This window comes from Eubalaena glacialis, chromosome 3 (genome assembly GCF_028564815.1).
Source record: "Eubalaena glacialis isolate mEubGla1 chromosome 3, mEubGla1.1.hap2.+ XY, whole genome shotgun sequence".
Taxonomy (NCBI): domain Eukaryota; kingdom Metazoa; phylum Chordata; class Mammalia; order Artiodactyla; family Balaenidae; genus Eubalaena; species Eubalaena glacialis.
This window is the reverse complement of record NC_083718.1, coordinates 50,770,417-50,793,494: the sequence shown is the minus strand read 5'-3', so window position 1 is coordinate 50,793,494 and position 23,078 is coordinate 50,770,417. Positions and strand designations below refer to the sequence as shown.

The 23,078-nt window shown below is 40.2% G+C and overlaps 1 protein-coding gene across 1 annotated transcript in view; it reads left to right on the top strand.

Annotated features, from left to right (window-relative positions):
* Window positions 1–22,437, top strand: part of LAMC1 (laminin subunit gamma 1) — a 121,274-nt gene extending 98,837 nt beyond the window's left edge. The window contains exons 14-28 of the mRNA XM_061183035.1: window positions 789–1,034; window positions 1,531–1,684; window positions 2,297–2,439; window positions 3,408–3,586; window positions 4,932–5,088; window positions 7,741–7,946; window positions 8,610–8,689; window positions 10,228–10,365; window positions 10,910–11,054; window positions 12,069–12,218; window positions 12,485–12,599; window positions 14,034–14,233; window positions 15,323–15,481; window positions 17,722–17,821; window positions 19,412–22,437. Of these exons, the coding sequence (XP_061039018.1) occupies window positions 789–1,034; window positions 1,531–1,684; window positions 2,297–2,439; window positions 3,408–3,586; window positions 4,932–5,088; window positions 7,741–7,946; window positions 8,610–8,689; window positions 10,228–10,365; window positions 10,910–11,054; window positions 12,069–12,218; window positions 12,485–12,599; window positions 14,034–14,233; window positions 15,323–15,481; window positions 17,722–17,821; window positions 19,412–19,668 (2,429 nt within the window). The 3' untranslated portion in view covers window positions 19,669–22,437. The remainder of the gene's footprint in view (window positions 1–788; window positions 1,035–1,530; window positions 1,685–2,296; window positions 2,440–3,407; window positions 3,587–4,931; window positions 5,089–7,740; window positions 7,947–8,609; window positions 8,690–10,227; window positions 10,366–10,909; window positions 11,055–12,068; window positions 12,219–12,484; window positions 12,600–14,033; window positions 14,234–15,322; window positions 15,482–17,721; window positions 17,822–19,411) is intronic.
* Window positions 22,438–23,078: the final 641 nt, after the last annotated feature.

Sequence of the window (23,078 nt, the reverse complement as noted above, 5' to 3'; positions counted from 1 at the left end):
CTGTAGATGCTCAGTTAGTATTTGTGAGATGAGTAAATGAAGAAACCTCTGTTTCTCCAAAAAGTTTAGGTAATTCAGGCCCAGTCGGCTACAAAGATACCAAGAACACAACTTGAGCTAATAATAGTGGGAAAGTGGAAAAAGAAGGATGAGGAGCAGTGAGTTTAATACAGTGGAAAGAGCCCTGAATTCTACCTCTGTCTCTTTTACTATCAGCTGTTTGGTTGTGGGCAAGTTTCTCAACCTGGCTGTTCCCTTAGTTGTAATAGAAGCGAGTGGCAAATGATGATCTCCAAGTTCTCTCCTGTGCCAGTTGACACTGCTCAAACAAGGATGAGCACATGCCTTTTATTTTTTAAGAGAATGATCCTGCCCACCCTGTGGTATAAGAAATGTATGGTATCAACAGTCATGTTTCATTTTTCTCAATATTATCGGAAAAAACAAACATAGATGAATGTACCAGCCCTTGGGACTGGAAAGGTTAATAAACCTGCGCTGGACTCATTTACAAAGCACTGCTAGTGCATGATTTCAGTTAATCCTCAAAACAACTGAAGCGAAGGAGGCAAAACAGGTGCTATCTTTCTAATAAGGAAATGGAGATGTGTCCAAGGTCACTCACCATGCCAGGACTGCAGCCCAGGTCCTCTGCTCTCCTAGGCTGGTGCCATGTCCACTGCCCCACGTTGCCTTGCATCTGATGGTTACTCCAGACTGTTTGTAACCAGTAGCACTAGAAACATCTAAGGCCTTTCTTTCATAACATCAGATTGTCTCATGCGCAGGTAAAAGATGTGAGCTCTGTGATGACGGCTACTTTGGAGACCCTCTGGGTAGAAACGGCCCTGTGAGGCTTTGTCGCCTGTGCCAGTGCAATGACAACATCGATCCCAACGCAGTTGGAAATTGCAATCGCTTGACGGGAGAATGCCTGAAGTGCATCTATAACACGGCTGGCTTCTACTGTGACCGGTGCAAAGACGGATTTTTTGGAAATCCCCTGGCTCCCAATCCAGCAGACAAGTGCAAAGGTAATCGGCCATCGGCCAGATTCTGTCACAGTTATATTCATGCGTTCTGAGAATCATTGCACGGTCTCTTTAAATATTTACAGTTGTTTGGTCGAATGCATCACTGTTCAATAGAAATGTAGTGCAAACCACTTATGTAATTTAAATTTCTCTAGTAGACACAGTACAGTAAAGAGAAACAGGTGAAATTAATTTTAACACTATATTTTATTTAACCTAACCTATCTAACGTATTATCATCTCAACAAGTAATCAGTAAAAAATTTCTGAGATGTATGTTCTTTTCCACACCAAGTCTCCAAAGTCCAGAGTGTGTTTCACACTGACAGCACGTCTCAGTTCAGACCAGCCACACTTCAAGTGCTCAGTAGCCACCGGTGACCAGTGGCTACTGTACTGGATAACGCAAATCTAAAGAACCTATTTGTGTCGTTTATACTTGAGTATTTCTCTCAGATGATTTGCATCTTTTGCTGTCTCTGTCTTCCTGCCTTAGCCTGCGACTGCAACCCCTACGGGACCGTGAAGCAGCAGAGCAGCTGTAACCCTGTGACGGGGCAGTGTGAGTGTCTGCCTCATGTGACCGGCCGGGACTGTGGAGCTTGTGACCCTGGATTCTACAACCTGCAGAGCGGGCAGGGCTGTGAGAGGTAAAGATGGCGGCTGCCTTTGGTTCAAGTGACCTTTGCTTTTTTATTGTCAGAGATGAATTTTTATAAGTTATGGTTCATAGTTGGCTTGGCTTTGTTCAGGAATTATTTGAGTGCAGAAAACAGGCAAGGCACCGTTTTGAGGCAATACTGGAGAGTTGTAATTAAGTAATGAGAGAAAAGAGTGGAATGCAGTGGCCCCAGCTGTGTCAGTGTCACCTGAGCAACATTTTTTTAACAATACAAATTATATGGTCCTTTCTGAGATGCTTAGAATCAGACCTTCAAGGGTTGCAGTTGCCTGGGAATTCCTGTTTTCAAACCTCCTATTCCGCGCCCATGTGGTGCCGGATTGGAGAGCCATGGGTAGTAGTTTTAGTAGTGAAATAGAAGTATTTGTGTGGGTTAGGTTAGAAAAAGAAGTTCTGAATAGAACTCATGAAAATTACTTGAACCTCAGGTTTTCATAACCCTTAACGTCTGTCATAATAGCCCTTAACATTCTGTTTTCTAATACAAATGACATCAGTCCTATGCTGAAAGGAACAAAAAAGAAAGGTTGGCTTAAAGTCTGTTTTTCTTACCTGAGAAATGTCGTGTGTTCGTTTTCAGGTGTGACTGCCATGCTTTGGGTTCCACCAATGGACAGTGTGACATCCACACTGGCCAGTGTGAGTGCCAGCCTGGCATCACCGGTCAGCAGTGCGAACGCTGCGAGGTCAACCACTTTGGGTTTGGACCTGAAGGCTGTAAACGTAAGGGGCGTTGGTGGCAAAGTCTTGTCTCATTCCAGTTAGAACTGTTAGTCCAGAAAGGACTTTGACAGCCTCAGTGTAGCCACACGGCTCACAGTCAGGGCTGTGCCCAAATCATCATAGATGCTTTATTCAAGAAATATTATCCATTTTTTAAAACTCAGAGGACCGAAAGCCTCTCTAGTTTCTTTGCAACCACCCTATTTATGTCTTCTTTTACAGTGTTTCTGATTCTTCCTTTTTCTAGTCTTTAATTTTCCCAGATGATTACCCTTTGGTTACCGAGCCTTCCCCGTGCTTGATGAAACTTTTTAATTGATCACCTTCTTAGTGCAGAAAATGAAACAGTGAGGGATTCTGCTCAGACGTGTTTGTTGACTTACTGGCTCAGTTGCTTCCCACCCTTGGGGCCCTTTTGGTGCGGTTACATGTCCACATCTGCTGCTCCTTGGCATAAACACTTGCTTGGAATTAGGCCGCGGAACAGTTTGGGTTTTTGCTTTCTGAATTCCTTCATTTCTCCTGTGGAATGCAGCATAAGTCATTGACTCTGTTCAGAGAACAAAATGAGTAAACAAACTATAAAATAATGGAAAATAAGCATTAGCATTTGGGTTTTCTAGTTCCTTAGTGAGAGCAAAACAGTGGAGAGATGAAGGTAGAGATAAATTCTCGAAGTGCACAAAAAGGGCACTTTCTATAATAGACTAATTTCGTTAATTATTCAGTCACATGAAATGTGCCCCCTCCAAAAGATGCTCACTTTGAAATTTACTGTTGTTTTAAAAATGTCTGGCTTCTCTGCTAAGCAGGCTTAACCATTTAAATTCTCCTAAATCAGCCTGTTCTTCACAAAGCGTCTAATTATAATGATAGTACAGTTGGCTTATTGATATCAATGTGAGTTAAAAGAAAATGCACTCTTCCTTTTTTTCCTTATTATGTACCCTTTTCCCTTTATTCTGCAGCCTGTGACTGTCATCCTGAGGGGACTCTTTCCCTCCAGTGCAAAGATGATGGTCTCTGTGAATGCAAAGAAGGCTTTGTGGGGAATCGCTGTGACCAGTGTGAAGAGAACTATTTCTACAATCGGTCTTGGCCTGGCTGCCAGGAATGTCCAGCTTGTTACCGGCTGGTAAAGGATAAGGTCAGCTGTCAACAGTGCATGCGTTCATTCATTCAGCAGACGTTGAATGGGCACGTCCTATGCTCTAAGCTCTAGAGAAAAAATGGTGCACAGAATAGACACAGTCCCTGTTCTCAAAGACTCAAGTTCCAGTTGGGAGTCAAATAATAAAAATTAAAGAAATACTAACTGAGATAAGTGTAAGAAAGAATACAAACAGAGAATAACTGGGGAGAACTACTTTATATAGAGCCTCTATGGAAACTCACTTAAGGTGAGATCTTAAGGATAAGAAAGAGCAAACCAAAGGAGAAGTGGGGGGTAGGCTGTTCCAGGCAGAGGGAACGTGGGGTACAAAGGCCTCAAAGCTGGAGGGTGTCTGGAGCCTGCTGAGTGAGGAAGGAGTGGTTTGTGATAAGACTGGAAAGGTTGGTAGAGACAACTTACGTTGCACCATGTTGACCAGAGTAAGGAATTCAGATTTTATTCCAAATCCAGTGGGAACGCACTAATGAGTTTTAAGCTGGGAAATCCAGTTTATATTTTAAGAACAACACTCTGCTGTGTGAAGATTGATGGTTAGGAGTGGGGCAAAAGGGGAAGCCTAGATTGAATTGGATAAATATTATATTTGTGTTCGGCAGGGCAGGGTATGAGAGAGGGTAAGGTTAGGGAAAGAGAAGAATCAAGGATGGATCTTGGGTTTTTTGCTTAAGGTAGTTGTAGGCATTACTTACTGAGATGGCGATGACTCAGAGAATACATATTTAAGAGAAAAAATCAAGGGTAGAGTTTTGGATATTAAGTTGAGAATACCTATCAGAGAGCCAAGTGGGGATATCAGATAGGTAGTCTCAAAAACAAGGGAGAGGTCAGAACTGGAGAATCATCAGCATGTAGAGTTTAACGTCAAAGGAATCAACCAGTTTTTCTTTTGAAGCCAGAGAAATGAGGAAAAACTACCCATGTTACCTACTTAAAAGTATACATACATGGAGTGTATAGACCTTCATATTTATAGAGCAGCGGTCCCCAACCTTTTTGGCACCAGGGACCGGTTTCGTGGAAGACAGTTTTTCCGTGGACAGGGTGTGCGGGGGGCGGTGATGGCGCAGGCGGTGATGCGAGCCGTGGAGAGCGATGGAGAGCGGCAGATGAAGCTTTGCTCGCTCGCCCGCCGCTCATCTCCTGCTGTGCGGCCCGGTTCCGAGCAGGCCGCGGACTGCTACCGGTCTGCAGCCCGGGGGTTGGGTACCCCTGTTCTAGAGTACCCCATTTGATTATTGTTCCTGCAGGAAGTACAGTCGAGTTCTTCAGGAATGTCTGTACACCCTACCTTTCCCTCCTCTTCCTCCATTATGCTTAGGTTGCTGATCATCGAGCAAAACTCCAGGAATTAGAGAATCTCGTTGCAAACCTTGGAACCGGGGACGAGATGGTGACGGATCAAGCCTTTGAGGATAGACTAAAGGAAGCAGAGAGAGAGGTGACTGACCTCCTTCGTGAGGCCCAGGATGTCAAAGGTACACACGATTAAACAAGAGGGTAATTTCTGTAAGATGGTCCGTCTTTAGATGTAGCTCCTAATGCAAGGTTAAGTAGTATGGTTTTATAAAATTCTTTCTCAATTTTTAAACTCTGTTTAGAATATGAATTATTTTATTTTTTAAACATGTAGAAAAGAACCTGTCAATGTTTTAAGATACACTAAGCAGAAATAGTTCTCCCAACACATCAAAAACTGTTAGATGTTAAAATCCAAGCATTTTATAAATCCTGCTATCAAGGTGCTCACCACTGGGCTGAAGTCACTTTTGTTTTGGAGTTTTCCATCACTGAGACACAGATGCTCATCAGATGCTCATAGTAAATGTGCATTAACGTTGATACACCCAGGACCACAATGATCAACTTCCCTACTGATGATGTTTCCATCTGGAGTTAGAAAAGTCCTCTTATCAGAGTACAGGTCAACAAAAACTAAATATATTGCTTATTTCTTGTTGTAAATGTCCCTAAGATTTTATAAAATTACTGAAGTAGAGAAGGAAGAAATTGGATGTATCTGGTCTGGGCCAGTTTGTTTAATTTTTATTAGGACAGTCCAAAAATTGTTCTATGAGGTAAATTTTTAGAAACTGAAAAATAAAATGAGAGGTCAAAAACTTATGTGTTTTGTTTCAGTTGTTGTTACATTTTAAGTCTTAAACATAGATTAAGAAGAATTTATATGTTTCCTGTTCTGTATAAACAATGGTGGTTTTTTTAGGCTGTTCATTTTCAAATTTGGACACATGTTTTTTTTTCATTAATGTATTCTCTTGTAACAGCAAATTCGCATCTGTCCTGCCATATCCGTTGAAGAACTGAACGTGGGGTGATCATTCTTAAGTGCCAGTCAGTCAACCTGAGAGGTGGGGTGTGGCAGGCAGCTCTGGTGCCAGCAGCACCAGCACATGGGCATGGTCAAGGGGCGGGAAGGGGAGGTCAGCCAGCACTGCCACCCATCCAGGCTCCACACCTTGGTGCAGCCCCAGTTACATCTGGCTCTTTTTGGCCACAATGGCTACGTACTTTCCTCTGTCCAAGCAGGTGATTCTGTGGGACAGAAGCTCTGATAGGAGCCATGGCCACCATACCCTCCCTTGAGCCACCTGAAAGCTGGGGAGCATAACAGGCTGCTTCTGGTAGCTTTGGGAGCACCACAGGGAGGCTGGAGTTAAAATCCACTCCCACTAAATCCTGATTCATGGAGTTCCTGGCTGACCTTTCCTACTTAGGTTCAAACTAGCCAAGAATAAAAATATCTTCAAAATGATTTACCCTTTCAGACTCTCCCTAAGTGTTCATTTGTAGTTAAACTTGTGTTTATTCTGCAGTTTGAAGGGAGATTATATGGTGCAATTAGGTCTTGCAATTGGACACTTGGAATTAGAGGGCTTTGAAGTGATCCACTTAGGTTATTTGTTCCCTTTTTGGGATACTATTGTTTCTCTAAAGAACTGGCCAGAGAGATCGGTATCTGTTTCCTTTTTGAAGTTCTAAAGGGAAGGGGCTTCTATAACTTCATTAGCCAATGAAGCCAATGCTTAACGCTTCCTAAATCTAAATGATTTTCTATGATTTCAGCTTGTTTTTATATTTTGTATTTTCTTAAAAATCTTTGGATTATCAAAGAATTGTTTTAAGTAATCATCCGAGCAGGGCCATTTTGTGTAGTTAGATGAGATGTTTTGCAGGCCACCAGCTTTGCATGTGTATTGATTGGGTGGCCCTGCTTGTAAGCTGCTATTTTTCCAAACCTGTATTCATCTTTGTTGATCTTAACTTTGGCTTCTCATCTCTTTTACATTCCTTCGAAAATTTAGATGCCAACACTAGCACCATGCAGAAATAAGAACTGGTCAATTTTGAATAGGATTGACTTAATGGTTCCTGTATATTATAACTTCATGACATGTGAGAATTGTAATAACGTCAGAATTGTCTTTGCATGGGCTTATATTTATTGATTGATTGATTAGGACACAGGTATGAGGTTTAAACTGAATGGGCATAATTAATAGAGAACAATTTGAAGAACTTTTCAAAAGCAGAGATCAATTTGAAAGAAATTACATGGATGCGCCAGGCGGTGGGAGGTGGCAGCAAGAGTCTATTTAGTTTAAAATACAAAATAATTTTAACGTGCCATATTTCAACATCAGTTTTGAACCGAGTTTTTTCCTAGTTTAGAAAAATGTCCAGCTCTCAGGGCTGGTAGTGCTTTTAACAACATTGTATTTTTATGATTCAGTCTTGCATGTGCTGGAATATCAAAATCTTTCCTTCATCAGACGTTTTTCGAGTGTCTTCTCTTTGCCAATCATTGTGTTAAGACTGGGGATACAGTGTTGAGTAAGAATGAGGGACTCATAGTCAAGTGGGAGAGACAGTGTGTTAATCTCCAGTTAACCCACTTGGAGACCGTAGATGAATGTAACAGTGGCGCTACTGCTGGGCACAGTGAAGACTGACCAGCTCTGCCAATGGACTTAGGGAAACTTGTCAGAAAGATGCTATGTTTGGAAGAGTAAGGATAAGCAGCGCCTCAGATTTCACGTAAGATGATATGTGTTCCCCCCACAACCCCGCTTCAGATAATTTATGGACTTTCTTCTGCACTGTGATTGCAGATGTAGACCAAAATTTGATGGATCGCCTCCAGAGAGTGAATAACACCTTATTCAGCCAAATTAGCCGTTTACAGAATATCCGGAATACCATTGAAGAGACCGGAAACTTGGCTGAACAAGCATGTGCCCGGGTAGAAAGCACACAGCAGTTGATTGAAATCGCATCCAGAGAACTTGAGAAAGCAAAAGTTGCCATTGCCAATGTGGTGAGTGACTGGGAAGGTCTGAGGTGGGGCTGAGGGAGTCCCTTGGCTTTTACTGGTAGTGGAATGCTTCTTCAGCTAAATTGACTCCTTGTGTCTTTTTATTTGTCTTCAAACATGGAGCAAGAAAGCCACATTGCTCATAGTTGCCATGAAATAGTTATCACAAACTGGATTAAAACCAAAAGACATCTGGATCCTTTCTCTAGCTTTGTTCCTTCTGTGGTACTAGGCAATTTAATGTTCCTTTTTTTTTTTTTTTTTTAATATTTATTTATTTATTTGGCTGTGCCAGGTCTTAGTTGCAGCATGCAGGATCTTCGCTGCCGCATGCGGGATCTTTTAGTTACAGCGTGCGGGCTCTTAGTGGCAGCATGCAGGATCTAGTTCCCTAACCAGGGATCGAACCCAGGCCCCCTGCATTGGGAGCATGGAATCTTAACCACTGGGCCACCAGGGAAGTCCCTAAACTTCCTTTATTCTCTGCTGAAAATAGAAATAATAATCTGCAATCAAGGATGCTGATGTTAACTGAAGATCTCTGAAATTAAGAAGAGACGTTCTTTCTCTAAATAACACTAGTGAAAATTTAGTTTTGACACTTGCTTTATTAAATTTAAATAATTCATTCCTTTGAGATTAGTGCTTTGTTTATTTCCTCTCTAGTCAATCACTCAGCCAGAATCTACAGGGGACCCAAACAACATGACTCTTTTGGCGGATGAGGCACGAAAGCTTGCTGAACGGTAACCTCCAGCTCCCTCTTTAATGGTTAAGTTATGGCTTTCATCGCGGCGTGCACACGTTGTTTCATCCTATCCCCACACACACTTCCCATGTAACCCACTTTTGCAAAGTTTGCTCTCGTTTCTGAAATGCTATTAGCTACATGTACTCTTTGCTTCCCTTTACTTTGAAATTAGAATATTTACTTTGAATATTAGAATATGATGGTTTGGAGGGAAATTATATTTGCACATCTAAGGAAAACCGTAACATTTTTTAGATTTTTAATTTTGAAACCTTAAAGTTAATAGATAATTAAGCTCAGTAGAATTTAGTTATTTTTAAAAATTTTAAAATTTTCAACAAAAATGTTTAATTTTCAAGTTTCAATAGGAAACATTTACTAACCCATAGTACATGTGAAAATCAGAAACAGACCATTTCATTCCTGATTAAATGTAAGATAATTTCTTAAGAAGACTTTAAATTGTAGAGGGCATCAAGTGAAAACATTTTTTTAAAAATAAAATTGCTAAAACGTAGGCTCCGTGAGGGCAGGTGTTTTTGTGTGCTTTATTCACTGCTGAAGTCCCAATGCTTAAAACAATGTCTGGCATATAGTAAGTACTCAATAAATGTTTATCGAATGCACTGCAGAACAGCTAGTAGACCTCATAGGTACAGGGTGCTTAAATAAGCCTGATGTTAGAATTTTAGCCTCAATGTCTGAGCAGTTACACTGGCTTCTTGCTTTACCATATGTGCTCTCTTTCTGTTCTTTGTAAATGTGTGTGAACTGTTGTAATTTAGCTCATAGAACATTCATGGTTTCAGAGCTGAATTTTCTGATTAAAAGAAGACAGCTGAAAACATTATAGAAAACTCCCGAGAAAAGTAGGTCTTGGAAATTAATTGTGGTGTACTTCATGCATGAATTTTGAAGGAAAGTTTATCATATCAAAAAGAATGGCCATGTATTGCAGTGTGGCAATGTAATATGAAATTTTAGGGTTGAAAAAACCTTAGCAGTTGCCCAGCTAAAATGCGTTATTTGTCTGGAGTCCCTGTTGACATGTTCCTTGTTGAGTTGCTCTTCCTGGCCTGTAACTAGGTTGCCTGTGAGAAATCTGAATAGTCAAAGTTGTTTCAGGACTATGCAGTAACAGAACCAGAGGAGCAATTAAAGATGAGGTCTGGGATTTGTGTTTATGACTAGAGAAATGAGTTCTTGCTGGTATACACAGTTTCATATATAAATACCCTTAAATAGTTATATTTAAAAGTAATTTTTAAGAAATATAAGCATTTGCCCCTATACATTTTATATCATTAATATCCTTGGGGAATATCATTTTCTCAGATTACAGAACGCTATTTATAAACTCAGCCCCGCTGAAATGATAACAAAATTCCAAATTTATAAGATTTTTTCAATATTTGTGGAACTCTGCCCACATTAGTTTATGTATATTAGTAAGGTAAGCATTACCTAAATTCTACTTCTTTCCCTATGAGACGGTTGTGTTTCATGGCTTGTTTTTCCTCTTATGTTATACAGCCATAAACAAGAAGCTGATGACATTGTACGAGTGGCAAAGGCAGCCAATGATACATCAACTGAGGCATATAATCTGCTTTTGAGGACAATGGCAGGAGAAAATCAAACAGCATTTGAGATTGAAGAGCTTAATAGAAAGTGAGTGTAATTTAAAGGTGGTTTATAGCCCTTCAGTTGTTCTTGTAAGTAACACCAGTTCAAGGAAAAATTAAATGCCGGTGAATTCAGGCCATGTATTCATGCAGTAAGATTTCTTTTGTTAATCATGCTTTTGAAATGATGCAATAATTAGAGCAGGGGATGTAGAGCCACAGAGATTTTATTTGATCCAATTACTGTATCAGCAGAGAATGGTAACGACTAGCCATGATACTTAAAATTCTGCATAAAGGAGAAGAGAAAAAATATCATAGAGTAAGCAGAGAAAATATATTTGAGCTACAGATATTTAAAAGGTGTCTGAAATACGAAAGCATATGGTAAGCCGTATGCTATAAATAGAAGTGATGATATGAAATCTAAATTTAAGCTATGTTGGTATTAAATAATAGCATTTTAATATAACATTTCTTTGAGGTTTTGGAAATACTATCACGGTGATTTAAACTGGAATGAATCTGGTGAACATTAAGATGCTAAAAGCAACTAGGGTTTTCATCAAATCACATCTTTTGTTCCTTAGGTATGAACAAGCGAAGAACATCTCACAGGATCTAGAGAAGCAAGCTGCCCGAGTACATGAGGAGGCCAAGAAGGCTGGTGAGAAAGCTGTGGAGATCTATGCCAGTGTTGCCCAGCTGACTCCTGTGGACTCAGAAGCCATGGAGGTATGGCGCTGACAGCCTGCATGCACAGGCTTTGGTTGTCACTGCCGTCCCCCATTCACAGCTCCTACCCTCTTCCCACCAAACACACAGCCACATACCCCCTCAGTCTGGGTAAGAGCTCTTCTGACTGCCCTGCAGCTGTCATCAGTACCTACCTCCTCTGTCCTCCCAACAGCTCACTGGTAAAGTTGAGTTTTAGTTTAGATACGTTAATAGAACTTATTGAGGTAAAAAAAAATCCTGTGGTTATAAACATTAAATAGCAAAGACTCCTTTAGTGATAGGAATAATCACTCTTAAATCTTGGATATAAATCCGAATTATAATATACTTGGATTAATTAAAACAGACTACACCTAGGTCGTTACCCTGGTTTTGAACAAGAGAGAAATAAAAGAATGGTTTAAATGAAAGAACTGTATCAGGATGCTTTGGGGCAGGTAAAATATTTAGGGATTGGTAGTATTTTATTTCATCTGTACTCTAATCATGAATCCTCATACCAAGTTCTATATAAATGGTGTATTTTTTACATTAAACTTGCAATTTATTAAGTTTCACTTCTTACATCTGAGGTGTTGACTTCGTTTTTACCATAAAGTTTTAGGTCTCCTCAGACATGTACATACTGTATGATTCCATATATATGGAATTTGACAATAGGCAAAACTAATCTATGATGATAAAACCCAGACCAGTGGCAGCTGCATTGTTGGAAAGGTGGGTGTGGAAATTGACTGGAAAGAGATACAAGGGAATTTCCTGGGTGGAAATATTCTGTATCTTGATTGGGGTGTTGGTTACACAGGTGAATATATTTGTCAAAACTCATGAAACTAAATGCTGTGCATTTCACTGTGTGTAAGTATACCTCAATTTTTTAAAAAGGTCCATAAAATCTTGACCTGTGCTGTTCTTTTAAAAATATCCACTAAGTATAGAATTACTAAGCCTACCTTTTCGTCAGTTTAGTTGTTTTGCCTAAAATATAATGATCTTACTTGCTTTTCATAGAATGAGGCAAATAAAATAAAGAAGGAGGCTGAGGATCTGGATCGTCTGATTGACCAGAAGTTAAAAGATTATGAGGACCTCAGACAGGACATGAGGGGGAAGGAATTTGAAGTAAAGAGCCTTCTGGAAAAAGGAAAGACCGAACAGCAGGTTGGTTTGCTTTGCAAGTTGCTTCGTTTCTTGAGGGAAAAATTGAAGCTGCCTGACTGTAAGCTGTGTCCGTGATGTTACCACAATTGCAGAAGCAACAAAACACACGAAAAAGTATTCAGAGGAGGGCCTTATGCTGATGCCCAGGCCTAACCTGCTGTATACTGGCCAGTGTCAGGGTGGTGGCTTGTAGGTGCCTGGTCTGTTAGGAGAGAGAAGGGCTTTACCTTGGAGAGTTTGTCCTCTTATCTGCCACGTGTTTGCAGACTGCCGACCAACTCCTAGCCCGAGCTGATGCTGCCAAGGCTCTTGCGGAAGAAGCTGCTAAGAAGGGACGAAATACCTTACAAGAAGCCAATGACATTCTCAGCAACCTGAAAGGTATGAGAGGGTCAGATAACAGGGTAAATTTGTATGTGTCCTTCATTAGGGTGATTCTCTCTTTTGTAAAAAAAATTTTTACTATGAGACTTTCTGAACACATGCAGCACGAGAGATAATAGTATAAGAAATCCCATATACCTGTCATTCAGATTCAGCAGTTAAGATTTTTACTGCACTTACTTCATCCCCCAACACCTACCCTACCGTTTTTTTAAAAATTTTTGTATCAGTTAATGCATATAATTAAAGCCAACAATTACTGTTTTACGCATCAGCTGATAGTGCTTTATTTTTTAATTAATTAATTAATTAATTTATTTATTTTTGGCCGCGTTGGGTCTTCGTTGCTGTGTGCGGGCTTCCTCTAGTTGCGGCGAGAGGGGGCTACTCTTTGTTGCGGTGTGCGGGCTTCTCATTGCGGTGGCTTCTCTTGTTGCGGAACACGGGCTCTAGGCGCACGGGTTTCAGTAGTTGTGGCACATGGGCTCAGTAGTTGTGGCTTGCGGGCTCTAGAGCACAACCTCAGTAGTTGTGGCGCATGGTCTTAGTTGCTCCGCGGCCTGTGGGATCTTCCCGGACCAGGGATCAAACCCGTGTCCCCTACGTTGGCAGGTGGATTCTTAACCACTGCGCCACCAGGGAAGTCCCTACCCTACCTTTTTTATGGTAAAGTATTTCAAAGAAAAATCCCAGCGCTCATGTCATTTTACCCCAGCATTCCTCGGTATGGAAGCCAAAAAAAAAAGGATATTTCCTGTAACCAAGATATGCCTATTTAGCTGAATTGTGTTGGTAAATGGAGATTATCTTTAATTTTCTCTGCCAATTGCATCTCCGTCTTTATGTTTTCTTTCCTCACCCAAGATAAAAAAGAACTGTGCTCAATTCACTGTGTAGCCTTGGACTCACCTCTGATAAACATAAGCTCTATATATACAGAAGCTTTATAGGATAATGGTTGAATGTATGGGCTTTGTGTCAGTGGGTTTGGTTTAGAATCCCTGATCCACCTCTTACTGTGAATCCATGAAAAAAATTACCTCTTTAATCCTCAATTTTCTCATGTATAAAAATGATACAATGCCTGTGTCACAAGCACATAAAGCTCTTAACTCAGTACCTAACACTTAGTAAACACTAAATAAACTGCAGCTTTCGATATTGGTTGAGGTGGAGGTGATGGCATGCTCAGCTCTGCATTAAAATAAATGTTTCAAGTGAGAATTTGCCTTCCAGAAACAGGTGTTCATTCACATGAATCTTCCATGTAGATCTATGTGCTTTGTTCTAACATTTCAGTCCATGCTGTTTTTCATTCTTTTCCCCTGACTTTCATTGTTCATAAAACAAAATCCAGTGGCAGCTCCCTGAAAGGTTCCCTTTTGGCTTGTAGAGAGTTTAGTTTAATTGCATTCCTTGAACCTGTTTTAGATTTTGATAGGCGAGTAAATGATAACAAGACGGCTGCAGAGGAGGCACTAAGGAGAATCCCTGCCATCAACCAGACTATAATTGAAGCCAATGAAAAGACCAGGGAAGCACAGCTGGCTCTGGGCAATGCTGCCGCAGATGCCACCGAGGCCAAGAACAAGGCCCACGAGGCGGAGAGGATCGCCAGCGCTGTCCAAAAGGTGTGCTCGCCCCTCTTGTCCGAAACAAAGCCTTTGCTCATCTATTCTCTTGTCATTTTCCGGTTTCTTTCCAGACCCCGAAAAGCTCTTGCAAATTTTTTCCTCAACTCCAGTAAAGTTATATTAAACCATCCTTGTCGTTCATTTTTTTTTACTAGGCATTAGAGCAGGTAACCACATTGATTGAAGAGGGAGAGTCATTCAAAGGGTCCTTTACTCTAAAATTTCTGCTGTGTCTCAGTGGAAGGGTCTGAGTTGTTGAGGAGGGGGGTTGGCTTCAGGGACCCATCAAGCTCCTGCCCACAAAACATCAGATTCTTTCTAAGTAAACACAGTTCCTTGACATGAACAATTGATATTTTTTCCATCTTATTTACAGTGCCAAGTCAGTACAGTTTTTAAGACCCCCTTTCAAGCATATTGCCATATCCAAGACCCACCTATTTAGAATTTTTGAGGTTACCAGTGCTAGGATTCTTTCTACTCATCTTAAAGAATAATTTCTCTAGGCTGGCTTTCTCCTACTTAAAGATAAATCTGTTTTATTTAAAGGAGAAATTGGAGCTGATTCTAAACTTATGTGTTTGAAAATCACACACATTTTTAAGTTTCTTGGATTAATTATATTTTACAAAATATATTTCAGAATTATGGACTTTTTGTACATTATGATGAACTGCCAAGTATCAATAGAATAAGGCTAGCTTTGAATAGAAAATTATCCAAGCGAAAGAGTCTAATCAGTACAATGTGGTGGAAAGTATAAACCATTTAAATGTTGCAGCTATGTGACCCCAACTAAAAATGGCAACGATAGAACAGGAATTTTTATTAACAGGATTAAACAAGAGGATACAAATCAAAGTGCTTTATAAAATATAAAATGTTATGTTAGGTGGTAATGTTATTTTTTTCATTAAATTTGTAGCCTAAATAAATGATAACGTAATTCAGCATATAGTACAAATTATTGCCCTGTTCTTTCTGGATCATATTTTTGAACCATTTTACAGATTATAAAAGGAGTGGCAGCATACTTTAGAAAAAGGAAAACTTTTTTTCATTAGGAATTGTTTACTTTGTGCCTAGAATGCTACTAGCACCAAGGCAGAAGCTGAGAGGACTTTTGCAGAAGTTACAGATCTGGATAACGAGGTGAATAATATGTTGAAACAGCTACAGGAAGCAGAAAAGGAGCTGAAGAAAAAACAAGATGATGCTGACCAGGATATGATGATGGCAGGGATGGTAAGTGATTTTGGCATATTTGCTAATGGGCAGAAAGTGAAGGGTGTTTAATAATAAAGATCCCTAACTTGTTGAGAAGAGTCTTTTTCATATTGACTTCTGTTTTTAATTGTGTTTTCTGGTCAAGAATTGGGTAAGTAACTTACATAGAAGACAAAGAATTTGGATCTTCTGCCAGATTGTTGCACAATAGCTCCTTCCCAAAGCTACTCTCAGTTAAAAGCAAAACATTGTTTTACACATTTGAGGTTTTAGGACATTTAAAAGTATGTCTTTATATTTTTGAATGGGTAATTCATAGGTGGTATAAAATCAAAAAAGAACAAAAGTCATGCAATGAAAAGTTAATTTCCGTCCTCCTCTTATTCTCCCAGCAACTTGCTGCCTAAAGGCAAAGACCAGTTTCTTGTGTAAAAGGACATTTTTGAAGATGACAAAACATACCAAACTTACATCCAATTTGATTTTTCACTTTTTGTGATGATGTGTATACATAGCCCTGTTTGTAACAAAATTCACTTGTGAATGCATGGCCCAACAAAGGACTAGGTTCTGTTTTGTGCTATATTTTGCTTTTGAAAGACTTTGATGGAGTCACAATGGAAATATTCCTTTACGGTTCAATCTGATTATAACCACAGTAATGATAGACATGAACTTGTTTAATTGTGGACTTTCAGTGCAAGGAAGGGACCCTTCTTCCACTCCTGCTAAAAATCACACCCTTCACTGTAGATCATTTTCACCTTGGGATGGAAAGAAGAACTACGAAGCCTGTTAATCTAGGTAAAGAAGTCCCTAGGGAAGTGATAACAGGAAGCATCCCTGTGCAAATACCTTATTTTATTATGCATTTTTTTGTTGTTTTGAATTGTCCTCATTTTCTATAGCAAGGTATGGCTCAAGTGGAAATTCCCATATAGTAAAAATGTATATATTTCATATGTGCTGAGGGTCTCTGGATTTTATATTTTAATACAGTTATAGAAACATTAGATTTAGAGCCTGTTGAAGGAAAGGAAAAGATATATATTCTCTATAAGCTTCAAAAAAGGGTATGAATTCAGTTAAAAGGGTAGAAAGAAGATCCATCTTTTGTTCCTTTTGGTAAGTAACTTCTAAGGAGCACAGGGCACCCTCACATATACTATCCCATTTATATTTAAATATCAATTCTGAAAGGCCAACATTGCATCAGTATTGTTGCAGTCTGTAACCTGTTTTTTAAGGGAAAGAAGAGTGAAGGCTCATAGTTGTTTCTGGAAGAGGAGGCTGCAGACAGCAGGTTAAATTATGTAATAGTATGGCCGTAGCAGAGTCCTTTACAGCTCTGCTAGAACACTCGCAGACAGCCTGGGAAGGTGCAGTGAGAATGGCTGCAGTTTGAACAGAGGTTAATCGTTTATTTGTGAAGGTTTTTTTCCGTTGCTTTCTTTTTCTTTTTAAAATGTTCACATTGTTTCTATCCAAAAAATTTGTATTCTCTTGACCCAAAAAAGCTAGGAAAAACAGTTCTGTGGTGGGCAGCTCAAAGCTACTCGTGTATATCCTAACCAGATTTATTTGTGAGAGCATCTGTTTTCTGATACTTAGACACTTCCTCTTCCATTGCCATTTCCTGTGACTCATGCACAAGTGTATTTGTTCAGGTTTCATGGAATTTTCCCAAATATATTTACCTTTGGTTGATTTTTTAAATGTAAATTGTATTGCCCCAATTTGTATGTGTGTATTTGTGTGACTGTATGGGGAGAGGGAGTTTTAGAAGAATGTCACTGAATTGTGAAAAATTTCTGAGAATAGGACATTTCTGACAATCAAGTCTCTAAGATCATCCCAGAGGACATGTTTTGGTTCTAAAATGGTAGTTTTTATACTCATCCTTCAAAAGTAACTTGTTTCTGCTTGATGGGTTTTATTATGAATACACCTCCATGTGTTCTTGAGTGAGAAAGTGAGAAAAGGAGGTAACAGTGATCTTTGAAATACAAATACAGTCATTGTAGGCATACTGACTGCCTCTCCATGACTGTTAAGTGAATTAAAAATAGCAACATCCTCAACATGAAGATATGACCAAAAAAGAACATCTCTACAGTAACAGATAATAGTTTCATGAGTTAGAAGAAGGGAAACCATCTGAAAATTAGATTTGTTGACTCACTGGGGAAAAGATACTTCAAGAAAATGAAAATGTATCATCAAGACTACTGTATCATTTATCCTTTTTCCCTGTACAGGCTTCACAGGCTGCTCAGGAAGCTGAGATCAATGCCAGGAAGGCCAAAAGCTCTGTCACCAGCCTCCTCAACCTTATTAATGACCTCCTGGAGCAGCTGGGTGAGTAACCATAGAGTCATTTTAGGCAGCCTTTGAATTCTTTGTACTGTTCTTGGGATCTGAGATAGTTGACTCAAAAGTAGATACTACAGTGCAAAGACCATATGAACTGAATCGTGACTTTAAGTTGTATTAATTCAACGTGTACTTACTAGGTCCTTCCATGGAATCTGACCTCAGTATTGGAATCTGACCGTGGTCTGAGGACTTAATAAAATTTTGAAGATATGCTGCCAGCTAGGGTGGCTCATTTATGGTCAAGGTTTATGATACAATCGAACATGATTATTCTTAGTTCATCCTGCTGGCAGAATGTCTTTAAAGGATTTAAAGTGAAGGATTTCAATGACAGAATAAAAGAATACTTCAAAGGATAATCGATTAAAGGCTAATCGAATGAGGTGAAAGTTTTTATGCCAAAAGAGAGAAGGCTTTCTTTTTGAAGGAAATATAAGCATATTGAAATGTTCCTTTAATCCAATTTGATACAGGGAGCAGGCCTCATTATAGGGCAGATGTACTTTTGTCACCAGCCTCTATTATAAAGTTGTAATACCCTAGCCAGTACAGCTTTGTAAGCAAGGCACTCTATTTTAATGTGATAGCCTTTAAAGTTTGGTTTTGGTCAGTGTTTTGTTTTGTGGGGGGTTTTTTTGGGAGGTGTGTGTGATATTTTTATCTGTCTCAGTTTTCAAGGATAATAAATTATGTGCCAGCAGATGGATTTTAAAATGAAAGTAAGCTGGAAGAGGTGGGTTTTGTGGCAGAAAAGGTTGTATTTTAAACTTAGTCAGACTTGGGTTGGAATCTTTGCTTTGTTGCCTGTAAGCTGTGCAAATTTGGGCAAATTACTTAACAGCTGAGAATCATTGATGTCAAATGATCTGGTGAGAATTTAATCAAGTACAATATGCAAAAAGTGCTGGTCGTTGTGTAGCTGGCTATCTGCTTTCGTTTAATATAGAATTAGTTCCTTTCAAAAGGACCTCTTTTTCTTGCTAATTTTAAAGCGAAGCTTTGCTGAAATTATTTCAGCATTTCAACCCTGGCCATTTTCCATAGGAGGGCTCTGACAATAGTATCTAACTCTTGGGAGTAGGACATGACTCCCCAAACAACCCAGTTTCCCTGGAATCGAAGAGCTGAGGGTTTAGGGTTCTAGCGTAAAGATTTTTATGTTCATTAGAGGGCACTAAAAAGACACAAGGATTACATATATAAATGTGAAAAAGGTATTACCCGTTACCAGATGACCTTCAAAACCACAAGTGAGGCTCAAGGTCTAGGACGTGGTTGTTATATATTTAGAAAACATTTCACAAAAAACCATCTTCTCAGGAAAAAAAAAAAAATCCAGCCCCAATATTCATTATAAGCTCTGACCCATCCCTGCTGGATTAGGTCAGTGATTGTACTTGGTCTGCATTGTTAATGCCCTTGTATGACAGGCCTCAAGTTCTCAGGCCACTTTTTCATAGCGACAGCTGCTGGGCTTCCTTTATAAAAACGCTGGTGGGGGTACTTGTGGAGTGATGTTACAATTCTCACTGAATGTGTCTGTCCTCTTCTGTGTCCCTTCTGACTCAACAGGGCAGCTGGACACAGTGGACCTGAACAAGCTAAATGAGATTGAAGGTACCCTGAACAAAGCCAAAGACGAAATGAAAGTCAGTGATCTAGACAGGAAAGTGTCTAACCTGGAGAACGAAGCCAGGAGGCAGGAGGCTGCCATCATGGACTACAACAGAGACATTGAGGAGATCCTGAAGGACATTCGCAACCTGGAAGACATCAGGAAGACCTTACCTTCCGGCTGCTTCAACACCCCGTCCATTGAGAAGCCCTAGCGTCTTCCCTTAGGGAGCCACTGTGAGGCCACAGAGTGCCTTAACACAAAGGTTACATTCTTCAGACCCCCACTCTCTGCTGCCCTCCACCACTGTCCTTTTGAGCCAGGAGAAGTCACAAAGTTTAAAGAGAAGCAAATTAAACATCGTGAATCAGGAACAAAGGGTTTTATCTAATAAAGTCTCTCTTCCACTTAACGGTGGTCCCTTAGACCCACCTTTCCCTTCTGAGTCGCATAAGGACGTGGCATCCTGCGCTGCTGTACAGTGGCTTAAACCCTTCGTGGGAACCGTTGTGTGCCAGGGCTGAGCAAGTAGCCCTGCCTTTCTCGCTGATACCAACAGAACCTCCTCAGTCTCAGTACTCTTGTTTCTATGAAGGAAAAGTTTGGCTACTGACAGTAGCATTGTGATGGCCAGTATATCCAGTCTATAGGTAAAGAAAATGCATCCACATCTCCTGCCCCTCCTCCTTTTAAGCAAAAGGAAATACACATCCTGTGCCAAAGGTATTGGTCATTTAGAATGTCGAGAGCCGTCATCTGTTGTTTTAGCTATTTTGAGTTTAGGATGCTGAGCCATCCCACGGGTAAGGATGCAATGATTTATGACAGTCTCCAGGAGAATGTGAGACTGCAGAAGTAGGCTGAACATTTTCTCAGATGTTAATAATTGACTAGGAAGATAAACTTTTTTCAGATCTTTGGGCAGCTGATAATTTAAATCTGGATGGGCAGCTTGCACTCACCAATAGACGTCTTCTATTCCTATAGATGGAATTTATGCAGAAGAAATAGGGATATGATAACCACTGAAGTTTTTTTCAAAATCAAACTAATTCTTAGAGCTTTTTTAGAATATTAGTCTTGGAACTAGTGTTGTTACCTGGCAGAGAACGGGTGGTCCTTACGATCTTGACAAACAAAACAAAAGAAAAGCCTCCTTGTCCTAGTCTTTTCTAGCAAAGGGATAGAACTTAGATGCAACTTGTATTGTCAGGATCCCACATATCCATTTTTCTTCCATTGGGGAGAGATGAAACATTTGACCCTTAGCCTCAGTTTTCTCCTGATGTTCCCATCTTGTAGAACCCCTCAAAACACATTGTTTGCCAAATCCTGGTGGCAAATACTTGCACTCAGTATTTCACACAGCTGCCAACACCATCTCGTTCCTGCACTTTGTGATTTAAACCCACCTCTAAACCTTCCCTCTAAGCGTAGAGGGAAGACCCTTACATGGAGTTTCCTAGTGAGCTTCTCAACTTCCGATCCTCAGCTCTGTGGTTTTCTTCTAAGGTCACAGCGTGACGATTCTCTGCCACAAACCCCTTCCTCCTACCAACCCGCCTTCGAGATTCATATATAGCCTTTAACACTATGCAACTTTGTACTTTGCGTAGCGGGGGAAAGAAACTATTATCTGACACACTGGTGCTATTAATTATTTCAAATTTATATTTTTGTGTGAATGTGTTTTTGTTTATCATGACTATAGAGTAAGGAGTTTATGTAAATATACTTGGTCCTGTTTCTAGAATGGCACTGTCCGTTCACCTCTTCACTTCATTTTTCCTCTTCACTGGCACAATGTGTCTGTATACCTCCTTCCCTTCCATCTGCGGTTCTTTGGATTGGATTCGTTCCCTGTTGCTTTGCTCTTCACCTTGTGTTTGCAGCATGTCCGTTCTCTGACATTCACGTCCACCTGCTTTCCTCCACACACAGCCACGATAAAGAGGTGCCTCGAACCCTCTTCTGTTGCAGTCCTGGTGGTCCTCAACCACAGCACGATGTTGTTCTTAATGCCTGCCCCAGAGCAGGAACGCCAGCTTGACAGGGAAGGATGGAATTAGGAAAGTTTGCTGAAGGGCATCTTTACCATCAGTGTGAGCCTAGCCAGGAATGAGTGAGAAATGCCCTCTGGCCGTTGTTGGAGCTGGACGGGGTCATTTTTATAAGGGGTGCATAATTACTTGAGTGCTCATAGTGTATCAGGGATCATGCTGCAGATAGATGGAGTGGGAGAGGTGGTCTACCTTAGTTCTTCCCCTTTCCATCTCCTTGCATCCCAGAGTTGCCTGAACTGGTGTTTTGACCTGGCATCCTCCTAAGCTTCCACTCCATTCCTCTTCTCAGGCCTCTTCTCCTGTCGCAGGAGGCCTGGCTCTTTCTTGCCAAGTGTTCACATCAGTGTTTCCTAGCTAGTTCCTCTTTTTAAGTGGCCACATCCTATGAGACATTTTGGTCAAGGTTTCAGGGAAAGGACTGAAGATAGACTGCTAAGGTGGTTTACCCTCTAGCCTATGGGTTAGGCTCACTCCAGTAAGTCTTAGGCCACAGTGAGATTTGGGGGATTTGTTGTTGTTGTTTCTTTTCTCCTTTTCCATCTGTGTGGCATATTTTTAAACAGAATTTTATTTTTAAAATAAAAGTTCTTTATAAGACAATACCTTAATTACACACCTGCAATATCGCCATTATTTTATTGTATAGTTGCAGTTATCTGTATTTTATGTAATAAAATTTGACAGGATGGCTGCTGCAGAATGCTGGGTGTCAGGGAGCATACACAGCTGTTCCCTGGAATTTTCCCTCTGAATTCCAACCGTGGCCCTTTTCCGTGTGCCTTCACTTTAGCTGTTTGCCTTAATCTTTACGGTCTTGCTCTCCAGGGTAGTAAATAAAATGCAACACTTGGCATTTTTTATGTTAAAAAAAAAAAACAGTATTTTATTTATAATAAAATCTGAATATTTGTAACCCTTTATACTTGGTGTGGCCTGAGTGTGGTACTGGGGATGTAAGATGTTTTAAAAGGTATGATGAAGGGGAAGCGTCTTGTAATGTATTCTTTGGGTGGTTTATTTTCCTGAGAACAATCCAGTATGTGTGCGTGCGTGTGTGTGAGTATATAAATTTATTTATGTATATATTTATTTTTTTAACCCTTCTCAGATTGGAATACTTTGGTTGTGGTCCAGAGGTTGGCAGATTCTTCCTGTTAAGCTCTAGATAGTAAATGTTTTAACGTTTTGCAGGCCATACAGTCTCTGTTACAACTGCTCTGCTGTTGTAGCAGGAAAGCAGCTGTGGACAGTCTGTAAACAGATGAACAGGGCTGTGGTCCAGTACAACTATTTACAGGAACAGGCCCGGGCTTGCGGGCTGGAGTTTGCCGGACCCCCTGGTGTAGTCTCCATATTTGATTAGTGACTACGGAGGACTATTTTCAAATTATTTGGGCTTTCTAAATTAGCAGATGTATGTAAAGAGTTGTCTTTCCGCCTTTTAAATACACACATCTTCAGCTAAACTAAAGGTACTTTCTTTATATGATGAGAAACATTCTCAAACATAATGGAAGAAAAAGTAAGTAATGTGCTGGACCAGCAGGCCATCTGGAGGGCT